General features: G+C 54.6%; 1 protein-coding gene across 2 annotated transcripts in view; it reads left to right on the plus strand.

Annotated features, from left to right (window-relative positions):
* Nucleotides 1–23,743, plus strand: part of CMIP (c-Maf inducing protein) — a 240,068-nt gene that overhangs the window by 167,034 nt on the left and 49,291 nt on the right. The window contains exons 1-2 of one of the 2 annotated variants that reach the window (XM_067019834.1): nt 14,679–14,832; nt 20,531–20,692. In XM_067019834.1, the coding sequence (XP_066875935.1) occupies nt 14,815–14,832; nt 20,531–20,692 (180 nt within the window). In that variant the 5' untranslated portion in view covers nt 14,679–14,814. Of the gene's footprint in view, nt 1–14,678; nt 14,833–20,530; nt 20,693–23,743 lie in introns of those variants that run through there. The other variant, XM_059046047.2, reaches the window with a different exon arrangement.

Here is a 23,743-nt window from a genome sequence, read left to right on the forward strand (position 1 = left end):
AGGTTTCCAGAACGGTGGTTACCAGGCAGAGAGTAGAGGTATTTTTGTGTGTGTGACTCTTTCCGCATACTGCCCATTTGCTCCCCAAAGAAAAATTTCTGTAATGCCTAAGGGGAGAGCTCTGGGCCACACTGCCTGCATTCAAATCCTGGCTCTACTGCCCACGGGCTCTGTGACCCTGGACTAGCTGCTTTCCTCTGTGGGCCTCTTTTTCCTCCAGAATAAAGTGTGGGTCATGATAAGACCAAGCTTATTAGGTTCCTGTGAGGGTTAAATGGGTTAGCAGCAGAAAAGAACTTAGAACGGCACCTGCCGTGTGAATAAGTATTGGATCAATGTTAATCATTCTTCTTTAGCGATCAAGGCCTCTTTCCCTTTGTGTAGAAAGTTTCCAAAGGACAGGGCTCTAGAAGGAAGGGGGCACATGCATAGCACGCATGCCACCAACCCCCAGTGAGCCCCATGACAGGCATCACTAATCAATCACCGAACTCTTTTCCCCCTGTGGCAGAACTCTTCTCCACATAGTACCCGCTGGTCCACCTGAGTTGACAGAGGGAGCGAAAGCTTCCCACCACACCCGCTTTAGTGACCTCCTGGACCTGTGGAATTTGAGTATTACTGGGAATCCACGTCCAGTCCTGTCAGTTCTGGCCTGTGTCTCCTTGGGGCTTTTTCACAGGAGCCTTTGCTGAGCTTCCTATTCTCCGCTGCCTGGGAAGGTCATGAGTGTCAGCCGTCCTGCCTCTGAGCAGGAAGGTAAATCAGGGAAGCAGGGCAAGGAGGGCAGGAGTTGCCCTCGGTCCTTTGACAGGCCCGGCCACAGGTCTGCTTCCTCCAGGTCGAAAAGGCAGGAATTCCATCCAGATTAATTTCTGGCACTTGGTCAAAGAGGGCTTTGTGACTTCCTATGAGGGATCAGAGGGATTCCACAGAGAACTGTGAAAGGAGGGGCTCTCCCCACGAGGCAGGGGGCCCATCACGGTCCAGGACTTCTGGGGGGGCTCCCTCAGCGGGAGGTGCAGCTGGTGGCAGAGCCAAGCCCCAGAGAGCAGAGGCCCTCCCAGAGGTGAGTCCAGCCAGGCCACTTCTCCTGCACCTGTGGTCAGCGGAACTCGAGGGAGGCCACAGGCCCCGGCTGCCAGTCCCCCGGGGAGGGCCACAGTCCAGTCTCCAGCGACTCCCAGCCCAGCTCACGGCCCTCAGTGGGTCATCGGGGACCCTGTAACTAATAACAAGGGAAGCTTCGGGGATTGAAACTAACAAGTGGCAGGCGGCAGGACGGCCTGGGGAGGAGAGCTCACGCTCTCGTGGGCTTTCTTTACAGTAAACGGAGAGAACACTTACTAGGTACCTACTAGCTTCAGGAGCTGTGCTGGGGGCTCTGATGTATGCTCTCTTGCAGTCTTCTCAAAGTCAGGCCCATCTTGAAGGAGGAGCTGAGAGGGCAAAGGGGCTTGTCCATAGCTAGAACCAGGCAGAGCTGGGATTTGAACCCGGGGTGGTGGGTCTCCGGGCCCAACCCCCTTATTCTGGTGGGCAGAGGCGCCACCTCAGGCCTGGAGAGGTTGCAGGCGTGGGCGGCGTAGCCCCACGTCTGAGCCCACAGAGGCCGGGAAGCCCCAGATGGGCGTGAAGCCCTTGCAGTAGTCTCCACTTTCCCCGACCAGAGCTCTCTTTGGAATAGACATGGGACACTTTGGTCTGTTTCGTTGTTGTTGTTTTGATAAGTTTGTTTATTTACTTTTGGCTGCGTTGGGTCTTTGTTGCTGCGCGCGGGCTTCCTCTAGTTGCGGCGAGCGGGGGCTACCCTTCGTTGTGGTGCACGGGCTCTAGGTGCATGGGCTTCGGTAGTTGTGGCACGTGGGCTCAGTAGTTGTGGCTCGCGGGCTCTGGAGCACAGGCTCAATAGCTGTGGCGCACGGGCTTAGCTGCTCCGCGGCATGTGGGATCTTCCCGGACCAGGGCTCGAACCCGTGTCCCCTGCATTGGCAGGAGGATTCTTAACCACTGCGCCACCAGGGAAGTCCTTTGGTCTGTTTTTTAAATAAACTTTTCATTAAGGAATAACATACATGCAGAAAAGTGCATAGATTAAAAGAGTGCTGCTGGATCAATTCTCACAAATTCTCACAGAATCAACCTGTGTAACCACACAGATCGAGACACAGAGCATGACCACCTCCATGGCGCCCCCCGCCCCCCCCCATGCCCTCCAGTCCCTGCCGGCCGCCCCCACAGCACAGGAAACCACTCTCCTGCTTTCCAGCGGCATGGATTAGTCTCACAAGAACCTGAACTTCATGTAAATGGAATCATACAGGCTGAACTCTTCTGTGCCTGGCTCCTTCGGCTCAAAATTATGTTTATAAGATTTCTCTATGCAATATATAATATCCCGTGTAGCGGTAGTTCATTCATTCGCTTTGCTCCATAGCGTTCTGCTAAATGAATATAGACTATTAATTTGTTCATTCTGTTAATGGACAGATACCTCCAGGTTGGGGCTGTTACGAACAGAACCATTCTAAACATGTCTCTTGGTGAACGTATGTTTACAGCCTTTTGAGCACGGGCCGTAGGGCAAGCAGAGGGTCCCCTTTGGTCGATGCTGTCTGGCAGTTTTCCAAAGTGGTCCAAACCAATTTATACGCCTACCAGTGGTATACGAGAGCACTAAGGTGAGCCATTTAAAAATGCGTTTATTAAGATTTTCTTTTAATAGTGTAAAGGACAAAGAAAACTAAAAAAATTTCCCACTGTCCATAAACCTCTGTTAACACTTTTTTTTTTTTTTTGCGGTACGCGGGCCTCTCACTGCTGTGGCCTCTCCCGTTGCGGAGCACAGGCTCCGGACGCGCAGGCTCAGCGGCTGTGGCTCACGGGCCCAGCTGCTCCGCGGCACGTGGGATCCTCCCGGACCGGGGCACGAACCCGCGTCCCCTGCATCGGCAGGCGGACTCTCAGCCACTGCGCCACCAGGGAAGCCCAACACTTTTTAAGTTTAAAAAAAAAAAAAAAAAAAAAAAAAAAAGGAGCTCTAATGGAGACGGAACAAAATGCACACATTTATCTGTTGGGTCTGGTGAGTTTTGACTGTTGTGATCACCTGAATCACCACCATCCGGGCTCGTGTCCCCCAGGACAATTCCCTCCCACCCCCTCTCCCAGCCAATCCCTCGCTCCCCAGATATCCGCTGTTAGCGTCTAAGACCAGTGAGTGATACATGTACTCGGTCATTCTAAAAGCTACAGAAGGGTGTAAAATGCATAGTCCCTTCGCTCTCAACTCCATTTTCCCAAAGGCAGTCCTGTTACTCTCATGGGGCCCTTCAGAAGGTTTTATGAAAATTCCTTTTAAAACACCACACAGGTTTTATTATCCACACTGGGTGTTCCTTGGTCCTTTACCCTTTAATTACGTGTCGTGGCTGAGCTCATACACGAGCTCATACAGCACATTCAGATCTACTTCATTTCTTTTTATGGCTTTGTAGTATTTCATTCAGACAAGGGTCAAGCCGGGTGGGACTTTAGATCTTTCCGTTTTTACTGCTGAGAAACTGAGTCGCTGCGAGAAAGGACCGGCACTGCTGAGTGCCCGCCGTCCCCCGGCCAGAGGCGGTGAGAGGCACCTTGTACCTAATCACCCCTCTGGATCCCTCGAACCATCCCACTCAAAAGGTCAAGAACGTGGAGCCCAGGGGCCCCAGGTGGAATGACCTGTGTGGGCCGCAGGGCAGGAAGCAGGAGAGAGCTGGGTTTGCCCCACGTGCCTGGGACCCCAGGCCTTTCCCTGCCCCCTGCTGCCCCAGCACCGGGCTTGGGGACATCAGACACCCCAGTGCCCCCTGCATGACGGCCTTCCCTGGCTGGGCCTCAGGAGTGATGCGTGACAGCCGACTCTCCGAACAGTCGGGAAAGAAGGGCATTTGTGGGTTGTTTTTCTTTCCCAGACAAGGAGGGGGACCAGGGCTTCGGCGTGTCATCCCACGCACCCTTTGACGGAGCTGATGAGTCACCGCCCCACACAAGGAAGTTTTCTACGTAAACGTTTTGCGGGTGAACTTGTTTTCTGCCCTTTAAGGCAAAAATTTTTTTCTTCCTTTCTCTTTCTTCAAATAAGTCTTTCAAACAGAAACGGGAGGCAGTCTCTTGACGAGGAAGACCTTCTGTTCTACAGGAGGCTGCAGGTCCCTTCCGCAGCTGGGCGGTGGACAGCAAGCCCCCCCGAGCCGAGGATGCTGGGCCGCTCTCGGGGGGCCACGCGGGGGGCGGGGCCGGCCTCGGAGGGGAGGGGAGCCTGCCGTGCTGGGTTTGCCTCCAAGGCCCTGCCCGCCTGTTGGCTCGGAGGCGAGGCCACACAGAGCCTCCGAAAAGAGCAGCGCCTGTCCGCACAGAGGGATTAGGTCCTCGCCTCTCCCGGCGATCAGAAAATACCCAGAGGGCAGCCACCTCTGGATGGAAAGGGGTTTGGGAGAGAGGCTAATTGATCGGGAGACGAGGGTAGAAGTCCCACGGCCCTTGCCCCTCTGAGACCCCAAGGGTGGCTTTGCAGAAGGCTCTGAAATGGGCAGAGAGCCCGCCCCTGTCCAGGGTGCTAAAGCCACCCGGATGGAGCCTGCTGGCCTTGGCTGCAGGAGGCCACGGTGGTTTGTGTCCGGGTGGGAGCTGGAGAAACGGTGGGGGCCAAACAGATGCGTGGATAAGAGCCTTTGGCGGAGTGGGCCGGGCCTGCCCTCTGGGCTGGAACAGACGTCCGAGAGTGGGTGCACCCTGGAAAGCACCCCCAGGAGATCAAGGGCCAGCTCAACAATGGCCGAAGGTGGCACACTGGAGCAGACCGTTGGCATCTGTTGACTCTCGAAGCCTTTGTCAGCGTCTGCCTTGAGCTTTCCATCAGGGATGGTCTTTACTTCCTCAGAGGCCTCTCCGTCACAATGGACCCCAGGGATTCTGAACTGTAGCCCAGTGGGTCTCAAAGTGGGGTTCCCAGACCAGCAGCCTCAACGCAGCCTGGAAACCTACCAGGAATGCAGATCTTCTGTCTTATAAACTGGAAAGTGGGGGAGGAGAGTGTAGCAAGGTGTGTTTTCCATGCCCTCCAAGTGATGCTGATACACAGCACAGTCGGAGAGCCACTGCAGGAGCTTGAAGAAAGGGGAAAGATGGAACTTCCCTGGTAGTCCAGTGGTAAAGAATCCGCCTTCCCATGAAGGGGGACGTGGGTTCGATCCCTGGTCCGTGAACTAAGATCCCACATGCCGCGGGGCAGCTAAGCCCGCACGCCTCAACTGGAGAGCCCGCGTGCCACAGACTACAGAGCCCACGTGCCCTGGAGCCCGTGCACCACAACTAGAGAGAGATTACCTGCACGCCACAACTAGAGAGGAGCTCGTGCGCCACAATGAAGATCCCGCGCTCCGCAGCGAAAGACCCTGCATGCCGCCAACTAAGACCCGACGCGGCCAAAAAAGAAATAAACAGATAAATAAAAAATTTTTTTAAAAGAAGAAGAAAGGGGAAAGAGCAGCAGACGTTTATTGAGTGCCAACTGTTTTCCAGCCACTTCACCTGCTGCCCTATTTTAGTCTATACAGAGTCCCTGGGAGGTAGGATTGCGTCCCCATTTTGCAGACCAGAAAACTGAGTCTCAGAGTAAATAACTTGCCCCTGTATCTGAGCCGGAGTTCAGACCCGGGCCTCGGCCTCCTCTGTGTCCCTCAGGCCCCGTTGCTGGGTCCCTCTCGGCTTTGCAATCCAGCAGGAGGGGCTCTTGGAATGCTCTGCCAGCCTCTCCTCCGCTTGTGCAGGCAACTCAGACTTGACCGCCGTGAATGCCTCCCAGGTACCGCCCCTGGACTCTGTCTTGCCCTTGCCCTGGGCCTGTCTGAGGGTCCTTCTTCAGCAAGGAAGGAACGGCCCCTGGTGCATCCTGCCTCCCCACAAGACCCCCGCTCGGGAAGGCAGGAGTACGCCCCACGCTGATTCAAGCACACCCTCGTTGCCTGCCTGGGCAGGCCCGCTGACGATCCGCTGCTGCGGATGAATTAATTAGGGAACCGGACCCTTTTCCAGGGTGCTCATAAATTAAGGCCGCTTGTGGCAGGAGCCATGGCTCCAGCCCAGAGGCGGCAGCCCGACAAAGACTAGAGGCTTCCCACACAAAGGGAAGAACGGATCGGATGCCTTTGAAGTGCTGCGAGCACTAGATAAAGTTGTTAGTCACATAAGCAGCGGAGGCCCCTGTCGAGATGCTACCGTCTGAAGCCAAGCGGGAGAACTCCTTATTTGGGGTAGAGGTTTCCCTTTATCGGACGCGAGGGCAACAGCCCTGTGCTGTCCTCTGCCCTTCAGCGCAGCCAGCGCTGGCCTCTCCCACACGGCAGGGGAAAAGCAGCCTCTGGTACTGTATTTGCATTCTTTAATTTATTTGGTGAGTTGCTAGCCATCGGGGGTGTTTCCTCAGAAAACAGCCTTTCCCGTTACTGATTAACAAGTGGCCCCCACTGTGGTCTTCAGGATGTGGTTCAGTTCTGCGCGGGGTTCCCAGCACCACTGACGTCATTGGCAGAATCGTTACAGGAAAATAATAGGATCTTCTTAAACATTCTGTCAAAGGTGGGGTCTCACCCACACCTCGGGTCGAGCTTACAATTAAAGAGAATCAGGACACGTCTCTGGGTATGTGAGAGCCTGGGGGGGGGCGGGGGGCTTTGGTCTCGGGAACCGTGGAAGTACGTGTTGGACCAAGGGGGCCGCCTCAGGGCAGGCAGTGGCCCCTGGAGAAGAGCTCTTTGACACAGAGTGCCTGGTAAGGGACGGGCTGTCTGGTCAGGGGTGCGCCCGGTCACTGATGTATGGCGGTCACAGCGCCCGATGGCTGCTGCCAGAAAGACCTCCCAGAGGATTTGCACGGAAGGCGGAGGTCAGGCGCGAGGACTCCTGTGGCTTGATTTTTCATTTTCTAAATGTATATGCTACCTTTGCCCGGTGATATTTGAGGTAGCTTATAAAAGCACACAGCATGGGAAAATCTATACTGCTTGACATGGGGGCCACTTCCAGGTGTTAAGAGAGAAAAAGCAAGATGCAGAGATCCACGTATAATGTGATGCCCTTTTCCTAAAACAAAAGAACAAAAGCTGAGGACCAAAGAAAATCTCTCTATATATTTGCATTTGATTAACGTATGGCCGTGGAGGAATATCTGAATTGATATGTACGGGGGTTGACAGACTCTCAGGCTCACTGCCTGGTTTTTTAAATAAGAGGTTTGAGGGCACCCAGCCCCACCCATTTGTGCTAAAACAGCAGAGTGTGGCCAGAAAAGCCTGTAATATTTATTACCTGACCCTTTTTACAGAAAATGTTGGCCAACCATATGGTTTGTTTTTAACATGGATTCTGGGGTGGGGGAGATGTGGTGGGGGGCAGAGGTGAGGTTAAAAAACAAGCCAACAGGGACTGCCCTGGTGGCGCAGTGGTGAAGAATCCGCCTGCCGATGCAGGGGACACGGGTTCGAGCCCTGGTCCAGGAAGATCCCACATGCCGCGGAGCAACTAAGCCCGTGCACCACAGCTACTGAGCCTGTGCTCTAGAGCCCACGAGCCACAACTACTGAGCCCACGGGCCACAACTACTGGAGCCCGCGCGCCCAGAGCCTGTGCTCCGCAACAGGAGAAGCCACTGCAATGAGAAGCCCGCACACTGCAACGAAGAGCAACCCTCGCTCGCGGCAACTAGAGAAAGCAACAAAGACCCAACGCAGCCAAAAATAAATAAATTAAAAACAAACAAACAAAAAAGCCAACACGTACTATATGGGCTAAATTTATGTACACTTTTATGGCAGGGGTATACATGTGCACAGAAAGAGAATCCTTGGAGCGATGGTCACCAGAATATAGATGTGCAGGCGGTGAGCCCACCTCGAGCTCTTGCGTGCTTTATGACTCCCTTCCCGGACACTGTTCTGTACTCTTCTGGTTTTCCAGTGAGAACACGTATCATTTCAAAAACGAAGTAACCCTGGGACTTCCCTGGCGGTCCGGTGGTTAGGACTCTGAGCTTCCACTGCAGGGGGCATGGGTTTGATCCCTGGTCGGGGAACTAAGTTCCCGCAAGCTGCGTGAAGTAGCCAAAACACAAAAACAAAAACGAGGTAATCTACTAGAACACTGAAAAGTCAAGAAGAATAGGATGTCAGATACTCTCCAGCTCCTTCTAAGATTGTGGGATTCTGACCAATTTAAGAATTCTGTGGAAGGGACAATGCCACCTCTGTGATCCCAGTTTCTGAAATCTTCGGGGATTTTTCTCTTGATTTCTTTGAAATTAAATGTCTAATACAGGGCTATGGCTTCCTGCAACAGTTTGAAACATGTCAGCTAAAGCTGAAGCTCTTCCTCAGCCCCCTCTTTGGTCCTCCCCTCCCCACCCGTATACGTGCAGCGTGGGCATGTACATATATACACACACGTGTGTGTGTGTGTTTGTTTCTACACTTAACACGGTTCGTGGGGGTGGGATCCGTGGCAGGTCTGTTGGCTTGCCTTTGTTCCTTTTAACTGCTCTCTGGTGTGATCCTGCGTGCGGCTGTAGTTTTGTTCAGGCACTTCCCTATCGATGGGCATTTAGGGGTTTCTAGTCACCTTTATTTTTTCTCAGCAGTTAACTGTCTTTAATCGAGGTCCGACTGACTGAATAGCTACCATTTATTGAGCATCTGTGAGATTCAGCATGAAATATCACATTTAATCTTGTCAGCAGCTGCAAGAGGCAGGCGCGACTATTATCCCCATTTTACAGATGAGGAAACTAAGGTTCAGAGAGGTGACACGATTTGCCTGAGGCTGCACAGCTTATCAGCAGCAGAAGTCCGAATGCAGAGGGGCGCCACTCTGCACACACCTGAGGGCCACAGCAGGGTCGTGACTGAGCCTCTGAGCACCCCAGGAGTTGATGGGGGTGGAGGCATGCGAGCAAAGGCAGTGAGGGTGTAGCGCCAGGTGTGCTGAGCAGGATTGGGGAGCCCCCAGCCTCCCTAGGGGGCTGTGACCAGGCCGGAAGGTGCGTGCAGCCCCGCCCTGGGCACTGCCCATTCCCCAGCCGCTGGGGTTAGGCCATGTGGAGACAAGAGAGCATTTCCAGAAGCTGAGAGCACGTCCAGGGCTGTACCTATGTACGCAGCTCACGGTCTCTTCATTGACCGTGACTCGGGACAGTGAGGTGACCCTGAGGAGGGGTCCTGGTTCAGACGGCCGCTTTGACCCGGGGCAGGTTACTGTTGGCGTCTCGCGTCTGTACAGTGTGCAGGGCTCACATCTGCCACCTTATTAATTTATTTATTTATTTGTGCTGTGTTGGGTCTTCGTTTCTGTGCGAGGGCTTTCTCCAGTTGTGGCGAGCGGGGGCCACTCTTCATTGAGGTGCGCGGGCCTCTCACTGTAGCGGCCTCTCCCGTTGCGGAGCACAGGCTCCGGACGCGCAGGCTCAGCGGCCATGGCTCACGGGCCCAGTTGCTCCGTGGCACGTGGGATCCTCCCAGACCAGGGCTCGAACCCGTGTCCCCTGCATCGGCAGGCGGACTCTCAACCACTGCGCCACCAGGGAAGCCCCTGCCACCTTAGACTGGACCACCAGGGCTGACCTCTAGCTGCAGGCTCAAGTCACCTGGAGATTTAAGCGTTCAGTTCTGTGGCATTAAGTACATTCACACTGTACAGCCACCTCCACCATCCTTCTCTGGAACTTCTTCATCTTGCAAAACTGAAACTCTGTCCCTGTTAAAACACTAACTCCCCTTTCCCCCTCCCCCAGCTCCTGGCAACGCGCATTCTACGTTCTGTCTCCTTTCTGTCTCTATAAATCTGACGACTCTAGGTATACCCTCCTGTGGACGGAACCTACAGTGTTTGTCGTTTTGTGACTGGCTTATTTCACTTGCATAATGTGCTCAAGGTTCATCCATGCTGTAGCAGGTGTCAGAATTCCCTTCCTTTTCATGGCTGAATAATGCATTGTGTCCATAGCCAGCGTTTGTCTATCCATTCAGCTGTCGATGGGCACTTGAGTTGCCTCCACCTTTCGGCAACTGTGAATAACGTTGCGCCCGCTGGTGTTCAGATATGCTTTAAAGTATACCGGTGCCCAAAGAACCAGATGCCTCATCTCCACCCTGCCCACAACAGCCGCCGGATGAGTTTGGCCCGGGCTTGGACTCTGTCACTGGAATGTTGTTAAGCCTCCCAAACGGTTCTTATGCGTAGCCAGGATTGAGAACCCTGAAACAGTTGTTCTGGGGTGAGTTTAGCTCAGTGCCTGGCTGTAGGAACCCCTGGGCTCTCAGCTGGTGTGATGGGGGTTGCCAACCATTGGCAGATGTGTAACCCTCATGAAAAGAAAGAGAAATGCTGGAGAGGGTGTGGAGGAAAGGGAACCTTCCTACACTCTTGGTGGAAACGTAAATTGGTGCAGCCAGTATGGAGAACAGTATGGGGCTTCCTCAAAAAACTAAAAATAGAACCACCAATGCTCCAGCGATCCCACTCCAGGGCATATATCTGGAAAAGACAGAAACTCTAATTCGAGGAAATACACGCAGCCCAATGTTCACAGCAGCACTGTTTACAACAGCCGAGACGAGGAAGCAACCTCAACGCCCACTGACAGAGGAGTGGATAAAGAAGATGTGATGCATATATACAATGGAATATCACTCAGCCATAAAAACGAATGAAAGAATGTCACTTGCAGCAACATGGATGGACCTAGAGATCATCGTAGTAAGTGAAGTAAGTCAGACAGGGAAAGACAGATATCATGTGATATTATTTATATGTGGAATCTTTAAAAAAAAGATACAGGGCTTCCCTGGTGGCGCAGCGGTTGAGTCCACGTGCCGATGCAGGAGACACGGGTTCGTGCCCTGGTCCGGGAAGATCCCACATGCCGCGGAGCAACTAAGCCCGTGAGCCATGGCCACTGGGCCTGCGCGTCCGGAGCCTGTGCTCCGCGATGGGAGAGGCCACAACAGTGAGAGGCCCGCATACCGCAAAAAAAAAAAAAAAAAAAAAAAAAAAAAAAAAAAAAAGATACAAATAAACTTATTTACAAAACAGAAACAGACTCACAGACATGGTTACCACTGGGAAAAGGGGCAGAGAGGATAAATTGGGAGTTTGGGATTAACATATACACACTACTATATAAAAAATAAATAAACAAGGACCTACTGTATAGCACAGGGAACTATATTCAATATCTTGTAATAACCTATAATGGAAAAGAACCTGGAAATATATATATATATAACTGAATCGCTTTGCTATACACCTGAAACATTCTAAATCAACTATACTTCAATTTAAAAAAAAAAAAAAATGGAAAGCGGGCTCTGTTTGCTCTGAGCCAGAGCCCACCTCATGACTCTTTGCCGAGGACCCTAAGCCAGCCCTGCGCTGACGTCCTCCTGGATCCTCCTTGGAATTCCCTCTGCAGCTTCTCTGGGTGTCCAGGCAGCTCCTCGTGACATTAGTGACGGTGCAGGCAGCACAGGACCAGGGGCTTCTGCGCTCGGGTGATGGGCTGGAGGCAGGCCTCGAGCGTGGACGCCAGCTTTTCCAGCCCCGAGGGAGCAAGAAGGAGACAGGAGGTCAGGTCTTCCCCAGCAAGAGAAAACCTAACCGATTCCAAGCCGAGGGTAAGCTGGGAGAAGCTGCTGAGAGCAGGGGCCCCCGCTGCCTCCTCCATAAACTAAAGGGATGAGAAGGGTCAGCTCGAAGGGCTGAAGCAGACCAGCAGCGTGACCAGCAGCCAGGCTCCCTGGGGTCTGCCTTGCTCTGCTGCTTACCAGCTGTGTGTTTCCCATATCAAAGAACCGCAAACTGGGTGGCTGAAAACAACAGAAATGTAACCGCTCATGGTTCTGGGACCAGAGGTCCAAAGTCAAGGTGTTGGCAGGGCCATGCCCCCTCCAGAGACTCTACGGGAGGTCCCCTCCCTACCTCTTGCAGCTTCTGATGGCTGCTACACTCCTTGGCGTCCCTTGGCTGGTAGAGGCGTTGCTTCAGTCTCTGCCTCCACCTTCACCTAGCTTCTCTGCCTGTGTATGTGTGTGTCTTCCCCTGGCCTTTTTATAAGGACCCACCCTAATCCAGCATGACCTCACCCTCACTTGATGGCATCTGTAAAGACCTATTTCCAAATAAGGGCACATCCACAGATACCAGGGGTTATAGGACTTGGACACACCATTTGGGGGGACATAGCTCACAACGCCAGCTGTGTGACCGCAGGCAAGGTATCGCTCCCTCGCTGCCCCCTTTTCTGTATCGTGGGGACAGAGCAAGCATGCCTCCTAGGGAGGAACAGACGAGGCACCTGGGGTTGGGTTCAGGATCATCTCTCTTATCTGGAAGCTACTGGAAAGTGCAGACTCCCGGGCCCCGTCCAGCTCTGCCGAGTTAGAATCTGCCTTTTCACAAGCTCCCCCTGCAGGTAGTTCTTGCGTTTGCCATGGCCTGGGAGGAGGAAAGGATTCGGTGTAGTAGCTGACAACAGTGGAAGAACTTCATACATGTTGGCCGTTATTTCTTTCTTTCTTTTTTTTTTTTGCGGTACGCGGGGCTCTCACCGTCGCGGCCTCTCCCGTTGCGGAGCACAGGCTCCGGACGCGCAGGCCCAGCGGCCATGGCTCACGGGTTCCCGGATGTGGGATCTTCCCGGACCGGGGCACGAACCCGCGTCCCCTGCATCGGCAGGCGGACTCTCAACCGCTGCGCCACCAGGGAAGCCCTTTCTTTTTTTTTTTAAAGAAGAGGTGTCATTTTTTTAAAAATTTATTTATTTTTGGCTGTGTTGGGTCTTTGTTGCTGCACGCGGGCTTTCTCTAGTTGTGGCGAGCAGGGGCTGCTCTTTGTTGCAGGGCTTCTCTTTGGTGCGCGAGCTTCTCACTGCGGTGGCTTCTCTTGTTGTTGAGCACGGGCTCTAGGCGCGCAGGCTCAGTAGTTGTGGCGCACGGGCTTAGTTGCTCCGGGGCATGTGGGATTTTCCCAGACCAGGGCTCAAACCCGTGTCGCCTGCATTGGAAGGTGGATTCTTAACCACTGTGCCACCGGGGAAGCCCAACCATTATTTCTGATTCTTATTCTCCTGCTTTTAACAAATACTGAGACCACCTTCCATGTGCCCTCAGCGGTTCCAGCCACCACACAGAACAGTAGAGAAACAGACAAGGCATGATCCCTGTCCCCAAGGAGCCAGAGCTCAGTAAGGAAAACAGCCACCTAGAATTTTTTCAGTGCAGTCAGTCGGATCCGTGGGCTGATTGGATTTTGCCAAGGTTGCAGCAGGCCCTAAGAGCCAGGTCGGATGTGGTACCTAGCTGCAAGCCTGGCACCAAGACCAGTACATCTCCACACCAGCCAGATGCATGGTTGCCCAGGCAACCAGGCAATGCTCCAGAGACGATGAGCGGGACACTGTGCCCGAGTTTCTGCTGTTTCCTTGGAAGCAGTGATGACTGCAGCGAGACCGCCTCCAGTGGGCACTTAAGGGGCAGAGTGCCATGCTCGTCCCCCTTTTTCAAACAAATTGCACGTCTCCCCAGGACCCGGCTTTCCAGGCAGATGTCATCCAGACGGCCAGCTGCAGCCAGTCTGGAACTGCCCCTGGGCTCAGCCCTCCAATTTAAAGGGCTTCTTGTTCATTTCAGCAGGAGGCAGCAGCATCGATCAAGGCAGAGAAAGCACTCAGGTGTGCCTCTCAGAGGGACACGGTGGTCGGGGACTCAGGATCCAGCTGCACCTGCGTCCAGCTCCAGCTCTGGCTCTTACTAGCTCCTTGGCTTGACCTCTCTCAGCCTCAGACTTCTTATCTGTAAGATGAAGCTAATTATACTGTTCCCATTGTTGGGTGGTTGTGAGAATTCTCTTAAGTGTGCCCCCAGAAGCCCACTGGGTTGGCAGAGACGGTGAGTTACCTGGCACATTCTTCCATAGCCCCAGTGAGTCTTGAAGGAAGGAGGAGGTCAGAGGGCCCCCCGACCCCGTCTAGGAATCAGGGACGCCAAAGAAGTCACCCACTTGGTCATTCTCTCTGAGTGTGCAGAGGACATCTGGGGACAGCCCCTGTAGGCCTTGGAGGGAAAGTTGGAGGAGATGGGCAGGGTGTCACTCACATAGTGGCCCCAGCAAATAGGCGTTGCCTGAGTGAGGGGAGAGGCAACGAGCACGTCACTGGTCCCCTGGGGCGTGGGTGACAGAGGGCATGCTAAGACTTTAGGACAGCCTGCCCAATAGAACTTGCTGCAGTGATGAAAATGTTCTCTATTTGCACTGTCCAGTGTGGCAGCCTCCAGCCACGTGTGTCTGTCCAGCCGCTGGAATACGGCCAGTGGGAGTGAGGCGCTGAATTTTCCGTTGTATTTCATTTTAATTAGGTTCAGTGTAAGTAGCCACACGGGGCTGATGGCTCCCGTGGCGGGCAGCACAGCTTTGGGACACCCCCTGGAAAGAAGTTGTCACAGCCAGCCCAGCTCCCGCCGGGCTCCTTTTTCTCATTGGCTCCGGGAGCGCCCTCTCCTTTAACGACGGCTTGGGGGAGCATGCGTGCTTGCGTGAGCCCGAGCTTCGGAGGCTGCAGCGGGAGGCGTGGCGCCCGCACATTCTGAGTCACACCTCTCCTGGAGAGGGGCGCCTGCCCGGTGACAGCTTGTCTCCCGTGGAGGAGCCGACGGGCTGCACTTTCCCAGGCCAGAGAACCCGGGCGTCTGCGGTTGTCTCTGCGGTGTAGCAGCCTTTGCCGGAGAGATGGCGGATGTTGCCCAGGTAACGCCCCCTTCCTGATCAGCGGAGAGCGAAGACTGCAGTGGAGGAGCGGCTGGCTCTTCCTGCTGGCTCTGTTGCCTCGGGAGCGGGTGGGGCTTAGGCACAGATGCCGGGAGCCCTCCGGAGTCCTGCCTGCTCTGGATCACTCACCCACCGGACTTGGTGGGTGATAAGAACGAGCGCTGCTGTTTCCCGAGGGACAGGGCTACGTGTTTATATATATCATCTCGTGGAATGGGCATGGCAAACCTTTGGTAGTGGTGGTTCTCATCCCACGTTGCAGATGAGGAAAGTAGGGTGCCAGTAATACGCTGTAAGTTCCCCAAGCCCTGGGATCTGTCTGCTTGGCTCATCATCGGTATCCTTAGGACTTAACGCAGTACTTGCTACACCATACTAGATGGTTCCCAGTAACTGTTGTTGGATGATTAGATAAATGGATGGATGGATGAGTGGATGGGTGGATGGATGGATGGATGGATGGATAAGTGAATAGGTGGATGGGTAGATGAAGTAGAGCTTAGATTTGAACTGAAGTCTGCTGATTGCAAAACCTGCACTCTTAACCACGAAGCCATACTGCCTCTGACTTTTTTGGATGTCCGCCTACCTGGGTTGGGATTTTTTCTTTAACACCTTAATTAAGGTGTAATTTACATGGCATAAAATTCACATATCGTAAGTGAGTGATTCAATGATTTTAGTATATTTATAGGGTTGTGTGACCATCACAGTGCAGTTTTAGAGTATTTCCATCATCTAAAAATGCCCTCATATCTGTTTGCAGCCTAATCCCTGTCGCCACCTCCCAACCCCAGGCAATAACCGTTCCACTATCTGTCTATAAATGTGCCTTTTCTAGACATTTCATATAAAAGGAATCCTCCAATAAGTCTTTTGCATCTGGCTCCTTTCACTTAGCATATTGGTGAGATTCATCCGTATTTGTAGCACATATGAGTGTTTCCATCTTTTTTACTGCCCAGGACTATTCCACTGTCTGGATATACCATGTCTTGCTTATCCATTCATCAGCTAACGGACATTGGGGTTGTTTGCAGTTTGGAGCTGTTATGAATAATGCTGCTATGGACATTCATGTCCATGTCTTTATGTAGAGTCTGTTTTTCTCTTGAGTAGATTTCTAGGAACAGAGTTGCTGGGTCATATGATACATTTATGTTTAATGATTTAAGAAACTGTCAACCTGTTTTCCAGTGGCGCTGCACTGATTTACATTCCCAGCAGCAATGCACGAGGATCCCATTTTCTCCGCATCCTTGTCAGCACTCGGAGATACCTGTCTTTCGGTTCTAGCCAGCCTAGTGGGTGTGGAGCAGTGTCTCGTTATGGTTTGAACCTGTGTTTCCCTGGTGGCCCCTGATCTTGAGCTGCGTTGTGGGGTTCGGCCTTTCCTCGGCTGGGTGGGTTTCGACCTTTCCAGCCATGGGTTAGCAAACTTTTTCTTTAAAGGTCCAGACAGCAAATGTTTGGGGCTTTGTGGGCTACATTTGACTCTGTTACGTATTCTTTTTTGTTGTTGGTTTTTTCCCCTCAACAACCCTTAAAAAAAAAAAATGTGACACCATTCTTGGCTTTCTTACCCCAAAACAAGCAGGGAGAGAGTTCTGAGGTTCCTGTCAAAGGAATCCAGCAGCCCAGCCACTCCAGACACGGCAAGACGTCACCCGCCCCTTCTGGTGACATGGGCTCAGTGGAGGGACCACAGGGCAAAGCCGAGGGCGGGGCTCCTAGGAGTCAGGGTTCCAGAGGCATCCCCAACCCAGCCTCACGTGATTTATCACCCGGTGAGCTCAGCAGAGCTCCTGGGATGAAATGTGCTGGTTTGTCACCCAAGGCAGAGTAACTAGGCCCCCACGGTCCTGGGCAGGCCCCCCTCTGTCCTGTGGCCGCCCTGTGCCAGGGCTCAGAGCCTCTTCCGGGAGCCGGCCACCTGCCCACACCCCATGACCACGATGTCACAGCTGCACTGCCCACCTGCTGTTCCCAGCAGCTCTCAGAGCCTTGGACACGTGGTCTAGCCCTCGTCCCAGACCATCAAGCGTTCTTGCTGCCTTGCCCACAGTGTCTCTTGGTGACTCAGCGCCTCCTCTCCACCATCTGCGCTGGCCCTGACCCATGTCATGGAAAGAGGGAGACCTCTGGGGTCCCCCAGAGCCGGTTTGTACTTGTGAATTGCCCCCCTTTCTAGCTGTGTGACCTTGGGCAAGTCATGTCACCTCCCGGCCCTGGTAGTCTTGTGTGTAAACAGGAAACAAGAGCCTGAGGCAGAAGCTGCAGACGCCCTACCTCTTGGCATCGCCCTACCTCTTGGCATCGCCCTGTCCTGAAGGCTGCTCACTGTAAACACGGCCACTGTGCCCCGGGGGCACGTCTTTTCCTGGCTGTGGGAGCATTTTGGCCTGGGCACAGGGCAGCCAGGAGTCCAGGAAGTTGGTGGCTAAACGGTGCAGCTTCCTTGCTCCTTGGGTGGGTCAACTCTAGGGCGTGACCCACACTGGCCCCCAGAGGCCCCCTCAGGACTCAGCCTCGTCCCCACCGTGGTGGCGTTGCCTGTCGCCCAGTCCTAACACTTGATGATGCTCTGGCGGTGACTGGCTGCCTTTTTCTCCCAGTCTCCCTCTCACGCCCGTGCTGGCGTGTCCTCCATCACCTCCCCAGTAAACAAACCATCTGCACTCGGGTCCTTGTCTGCGGTTCTGCTCCCAGGGCCTATGGCAGGTCCGCAGCTCCCGGGGTTACCGTGAGGGTGGAGTGAGATGGCGCCCAGAAATGCTCAGGGCAGCGCCTGGCGGGTCGTCAAACGTTAGCCCCTGTCAGCCCCTGGGAACTTCTGGTCTTGAATGCGGCCTCTGTTACCACTCTCCTTGGGACGCTTCTGAAGCAGGGGCTCGTGGGAAAGCTGTTGACCTCCGCAGCCTGTCGAGGGGGCTGCGGCTGGGAGCCCGAGGCTGGGCGCGCCTGTGAAGGGGGCTCGCTGGGGCAGGCGGCGCCCGATGGGTCCTTGCACCTGGGCCTCACCGTCTCGGCGGCATCGTCCGAGTGTGGGTCCTGCGGACTTAGGGGCCGAGCTCACGGCCGCCCACCCCCACGGGCGACGTTTAACCGAGGGCCAGCTGCAACAGTGTGCACCAGAGGTGAAGGATGGCTATTTGTAGGTTGTGGGATTTTCGAGACCTTTTTTCATTTATCCTCTTCTTTGTGCTTTTCAGTGTGGTTTACATTTCTTATAGTGAGCATGCCTCGTTTTCACAAAAAGAATGAAGTCTTTATTCTTTCAAAAGTAAATAACTTGCTGCTGATTACAAGAGAGGGCGCCGAAAGTGCAGACCATATTCCAATCTAGCATCTACTGTGGGAATACGCGGCTGTGCGTCCTTGTGGTTTTCTGTGGGGCTTAATATACGGTGAGTTTCTGTGACCATGTCATGGTCATTTAAAAATGAAGCAATTCTCTGGGCCCGGAGCAGAACCGCAGTGTCCAGAACTCAAAGGAGCGTTCATCTTCGGGGCCGGGCCGGGTTCTTGCCTCGGGAGGTGTCTCTAGCGCTTCAGACCTCGGGCGCTTTGTATCTGTGCAGACCTGGCCACGCTGCTGGCCCACAGCGCCAGGCAGGTAACTGGGACTGGGGCTGGTTACGGTCCCAGGGGAGCCTCAAGAGGCTCGGTGCGCCTCATCCTGAAAGTCACGGGGTTCAGCAAATACTCCTTGTCTCCATCATCTCCATCGACAGCGTATTGATGATTCACTGAACACCCACCCCCGACAGAAGTCGCCATGCGTTTCTCCCAGCCCTTATAGGATCTAAAATGATTGACCGGTAAATGTTTCTACTCTTGCCCATTCCCCACCTGACGAAAACTGTGCTTGTGCTGTCTTCACGTCAAAAGCTTGGAGGGAGAGAGGGAGGGGGGCGGCGGAGCCGGCAGAGAGCGTGTGGAAGGAGGGAGAGAAGGAGGGAGAGGCAGACTACAGAGCTTTACACAGGAAAGATCTGGTGTGACTGGTGGGCAAATAAACTTCGTGGGTGATGGTGGTGGCGCCGGGGTATGATTAGCGAATGAGCGGCTCCGGAACATCATGCGGTGTGGGAGAAGCATGGGAGGAAAAAGCGGGATGCCGGCTGTATCCCTGTGGTTGCCTATTTCATACCTTTCAAGTTTTTCAGAAGAGGCAGGTTGAGTATCGGAGTTCCCTTCGGGTTACGTGGTTGTGCTGTTTGGACTACGCTTTTTTTATTTTTATTTTTTTTTTATTTTTATTTTTTTGTGGTACGCGGGCCTCTCACTGTTGTGGCCTCTCCCGTTGCGGAGCACAGGCTCCGGACGCGCAGGCGCAGCGGCCACGGCTCACGGGCCCAGCCGCTCCGCGGCACGTGGGATCTTCCCGGACCGGGGCACGAACCCGCGTCCCCTGCATCGGCAGGCAGACTCTCAACCGCTGCGTCACCAGGGTAGCCCCGGACTACGCTTTTGAGTACAAGTCCGTACAGAGAGGGGACCCCCTGGGTCCAGGATTTATAAGGGCTCCACATTGGAAGAGGCCACCGGGTATTTCCATGCACAATTTACAGAAGAGGAGGCTGAGGCTCCGTAGGCGAAATACTTTATGGGAAGAACCAGGCCTGTCTGATCCTACAGCCGACCTCCTGTTCCACCACCACACCTCGCTCAGCACGGAGAGCTCCCCAGTTTGATGCAGAATTTGTCCCCCACACGCTTCATTTTAGGCCTTGGCTTCCAAGCCCCTTTGTGATTCTTAACTCCGAAACTAAGTGGTCGGGGGGGGCCGCTGGTGGCCTACAAGCTTGTCTTTGAGCCCCCCGGGCCAGTGGGGGACCCTCACCTCCTCCTGCCCTCATTCAGACTTTGGTTCAGAGATTGTGACCTGTCACCCAGCTGGCTGCTGGCTCAGTGACATTAAAATTAGGTTTTCCCCAAGGAGCAGAGCACTTCGTGAAGTTTATGCAGTTAGAGAGAGAGATGCCCAGGCAAGCTGGGCGGCAGTGGGGCAGGCCGCTGCGTAGCCCGGGGAGCGCAGCCTGGGACCTCGGCCTCAGAGAGGGCTTCTGTTTCCATGATGTCAGAGGGCGGAACCAGCCCGGCCTCATATGGACGGAGCCGCGGCCGCTGCCCCAGCCGCTTGCCAGCTTTGGATGCGGAGGTGAGAACGCACCCGTCTTACTCCCCAGGTGGAAGCTGAAGACCGTTCTGGGCTCAGTCCCCCACCTGGCTGGAGCTGAATCCCAGGCCCCGAGCCTGTCTGTCAGGTTTCTCAGCTGAGCACAGTCTCCAAGGGGACCTCTTAGGGTCAGGGTGAACAGAAACTGCCTCCAACACAGAGAAAGTCCCCTCGTATGGCCTTTGAATACTTGGGGAACAAGTTTGGCAAAAGATATAACCTGAATGATAAATAGCTTCATCCTTTTTTTTTTTTTAAGTCATTTGGAAAAGGAGTGGAAATTACTAGCGTTCAGGAGGCCTGGCCGTCTGCAAATGCAGCCTTCGACTTGGGGCAAGACCGTGCCTTCTTCGGGGGGTCGGGCTCTGATGGGGCGGGGAGGGGTCCAGACGTGGAGCCTTTCACATCCAGTACATCTGATTCTTTGATCGTCTTCTGTATTCCACCCCTGGCCTGTTAATAACACGTCTGGGTCTCTTTTTCCCTCCCAACCAGAAAAAGATTTACAAATACAAGAAAGTCCTGAGTAACCCAAGCCGTTGGGAAGTCGTCTTGAAGGAGATCCGAACTCTGGTGGACATGGCCCTGACGTCCCCCCTCCAGGATGACTCCATCAACCAAGCCCCACTGGAAATTGTCTCGAAACTGCTCTCAGAGGTACTGCTTCCCCTCGGCTTGATCTTCCCCCGTGCCATCCCATTCCCCACGCACGCAACCCCCGCCCCTTTGAGGTCGGCTTCCTTTACACCTGCTGAGTACCACCCCCTCCCAAGCAGCAGAATCGAATTTGAGTCTGTGTTGTCTCCCTTTTGCGGGAGGAGGTGAGCGGCCCCCCCAGCGACACAAGGGAGTTGAGAAAGAGCTTTTGCCCCCGGTGCTTCCAGCTGAGCTATCCAGGGACCATGGTAGAGCGGCTTCCACCCTGCTGTGCCCCAAGACTGGATCCGAGGGAGGACATGGTGGGTGCTGCTCTGGGGCCCGAGCTGGGCTGGCGACAGTGATGAGGGCAGCTGCTTCCGGAATTCTCTAGTTCGTTGCGGAGCAGGAACACGTCCGTGAAGCCCCCAGACTGCGCTTCCTGTACCCATGGCGTTGGGCCGCCCCCGTCTCCCCCCGCCCCGTCCCCCGCCAGCGCTGGAGGTCCAGGCAGACATGGCTCTCCGCTCCAATCATCCCTCACAGCCCATAGCTATCCTTCAGCTCACACAGGGTATTAAAAGTCGGGAGACTTCACAACAAAATAGGAATTGCCAGGTTCTCTTTAGAAACGATCGGAAAATCCAGCCACAGTCTGCGGCTGGCTGCTCGGTGCCACCACGTGAGCCATCGGCTTTGCCGGGCAGCCCCACACTTCGAGTGTGTGCCGCGTGCCCGGCGCTGTTCCGCGCGCTTGGATGAACGTGGTCCTCTGCCCTCCTAGAGCTTACGTTCTGGCAGGAAAGACAGCGGGACAGGAGGCTTTAATCCGTCGGTTAGGCTGCCCGATGGAGGGCGAGGGGTGCTCGGAAACATCTCTCTGTTTACTGTGTTCCAGTGCTATTTTAAGCACTTGACAGATATTAATACTTCTCTCATTTATTTGCCTGCCTGGCCCTCTAGGGACCCTGGGGTTGATGACTCCTGGTTTCAACTATGTGTGGCCAGCAGAGCCATCTCTCTGTCCCTCTCCCCAGGGAGCGGCCCCTGCTCCTCTGGCTGCCCCGGTGCCCTTGGTGGCTCCTCCCACCCCCCCCTCGGACTCTGGCACCAGTTCCCTGCTACCTAGAACCTCCTCCTTCTCTGCAGACCCAGGCTGCCCGCTGGTCCGGGAAGCTGGCTCAGGCCTTCCGTGTCTGCTGAAGAGAGAGGGCCCCTCGCCCTGGGAGGAGGTGGGAGCGAGAGGGAGAAAGTGGGTAGCAAAGGAGCAGAGGACGCGTCTGTCCTCGGGTGGGAGACCAGCCTCGTCCCACGGAAGAGTAAAGACCCCCGCTCTGAAGTGAATCACGGTCAAGGTCTGGGATTTGAGGCCTGTGCCATACGCCCGGCCTCGAGTCCAGGCTTCCCAGCTGAGTGGCAGGGGCCTGTCGGCAGGCCCGGGGCTGGCTTCTCATCTGGAGGAGGGGAGGCAGCTCGCCCCCAGGAAGCACCTGCTACGTGCGGCGGGGCAGGCGCCGGGTGCCACGCACACAGCATTCCATCTAACCCTCACGCTCCCCCTTGAGAGACAGCCCTTGCTGTCTCCACGTCACAGATGGGAAAGCTGAGGCCCAGAGATACCGAGTGACCTGCCAAGAAGGCAGTGGGGCCGGAAGTTTCCCCTTAAGGCTGTCTGGCTCTCACTGCAGAGCCGCATCGCCCGCCCCATCAACCCCACCGGTCTCAGCCGCCATCACACCATCATTAAGTCCGGCTTGTCTTCAGGACGACGGCGAAGGTGGCGGATGACACTGTGGCCGACCTCTGGTGGGATTTCTTGCCCGTCTCAGATACGTTTCATGTGACCACGTGCTCGTGGGCTTTGCATCACCTCTGAGGCTTTAGAGCAGGGATCTCAAAGTCAGCTGATCCCAAGCGCTAGGGTGGAGAGACAGAGGCATTTAAACGGAAAAAAAGGAGGAAGCTTGGATTTGCTTTGCACAACGGTGAGTCAGGCAAGGGGTCCGCGTTATCCCCAGTTTACTGCTAAGAGCTGCTGTTTGCGAGGGGCAGAGCTGGGACCGCAGCCCAGGCGGCATCCCCTCCAGTGAGGCTAACGCCTCTCCGGGTGATGCTGACGTTCTTTGAACACATGCTCTGTGACAATCACAGCGGCAGGCATTTACACCAGCCCTTTGACACTTCTCCCAGCGACCGTGCAAGGTAAGTATTAAAACGTATGGAAATGGAAATGGAGGCTCCAAGGGGTTAAGTCGCCTGCACAGGGTCACTTGGATGAGGGGTACGCAGGAGGACCCAGGCCCAGGTCTGCCCAGCTGCAAAGCTGATGTGACACGACTTGAATTGGTAGAGACTTTTTCGTGAGTGAGCGACCCCGCCACCTAGGACAGCAGTTGAGGGCAGGTGTGCAGAGTGAGAAAGACCTGGTTCTCCTCTCAGGAGCTCACTGGCCTTGCTCAAGGTACTAGATCTCTCAGTGCCATTTTCATCTAGGAGCTGGGGCTAAGATTAGCACCCGTTTCACAGAATTAGGGATTGGATGATGCTCTAATATGTATACAGTGCCTGGCACTGTGCCTGACGTATAGGGACCAGTTGATAACTGGTCACATTTCGGTTATCGTGGGAGATGGCTGTGAACTTGACCTTCAGCACCCTCAGCTAGATGTCTAGAGGGGATGGGTGGAAAAACAAACTCTCCCTCTTTCTTGCCCTTTTTTGTGTGTGGACTGGATTCCCTGTCTGTTCTCTTTACTTAAGTTGTTCCTGAGGCCTCTCCTCCTAAGAGGCTCCGGGCATCACCGAAGCAACCAGAAGGTGGACTGGATCCCAAGGGAGGTGGGCGGGGGGGAGGACAGGCCTGGTAAAGCTGGCGTCCCCACCCTCCCAGGCCTTTGTTGGGTTGAATGTGTGGAGTGGCCGCTCGGTTCAGGATTCACGCGTCCCCACCGGGGCTGTTAGTGAGAGCTCTCCACCCCACGTCAGAAATGGCCTTAGTGGAGAGAAGTTTCCCTGCAGAGTGCCACGTGCCATCACCGGTGACAGGGACCAAAGAAACGGCACCTGTGGTTG

The sequence above is a fragment of the Kogia breviceps genome, chromosome 18 (genome assembly GCF_026419965.1).
Source record: "Kogia breviceps isolate mKogBre1 chromosome 18, mKogBre1 haplotype 1, whole genome shotgun sequence".
NCBI lineage: Eukaryota > Metazoa > Chordata > Mammalia > Artiodactyla > Physeteridae > Kogia > Kogia breviceps.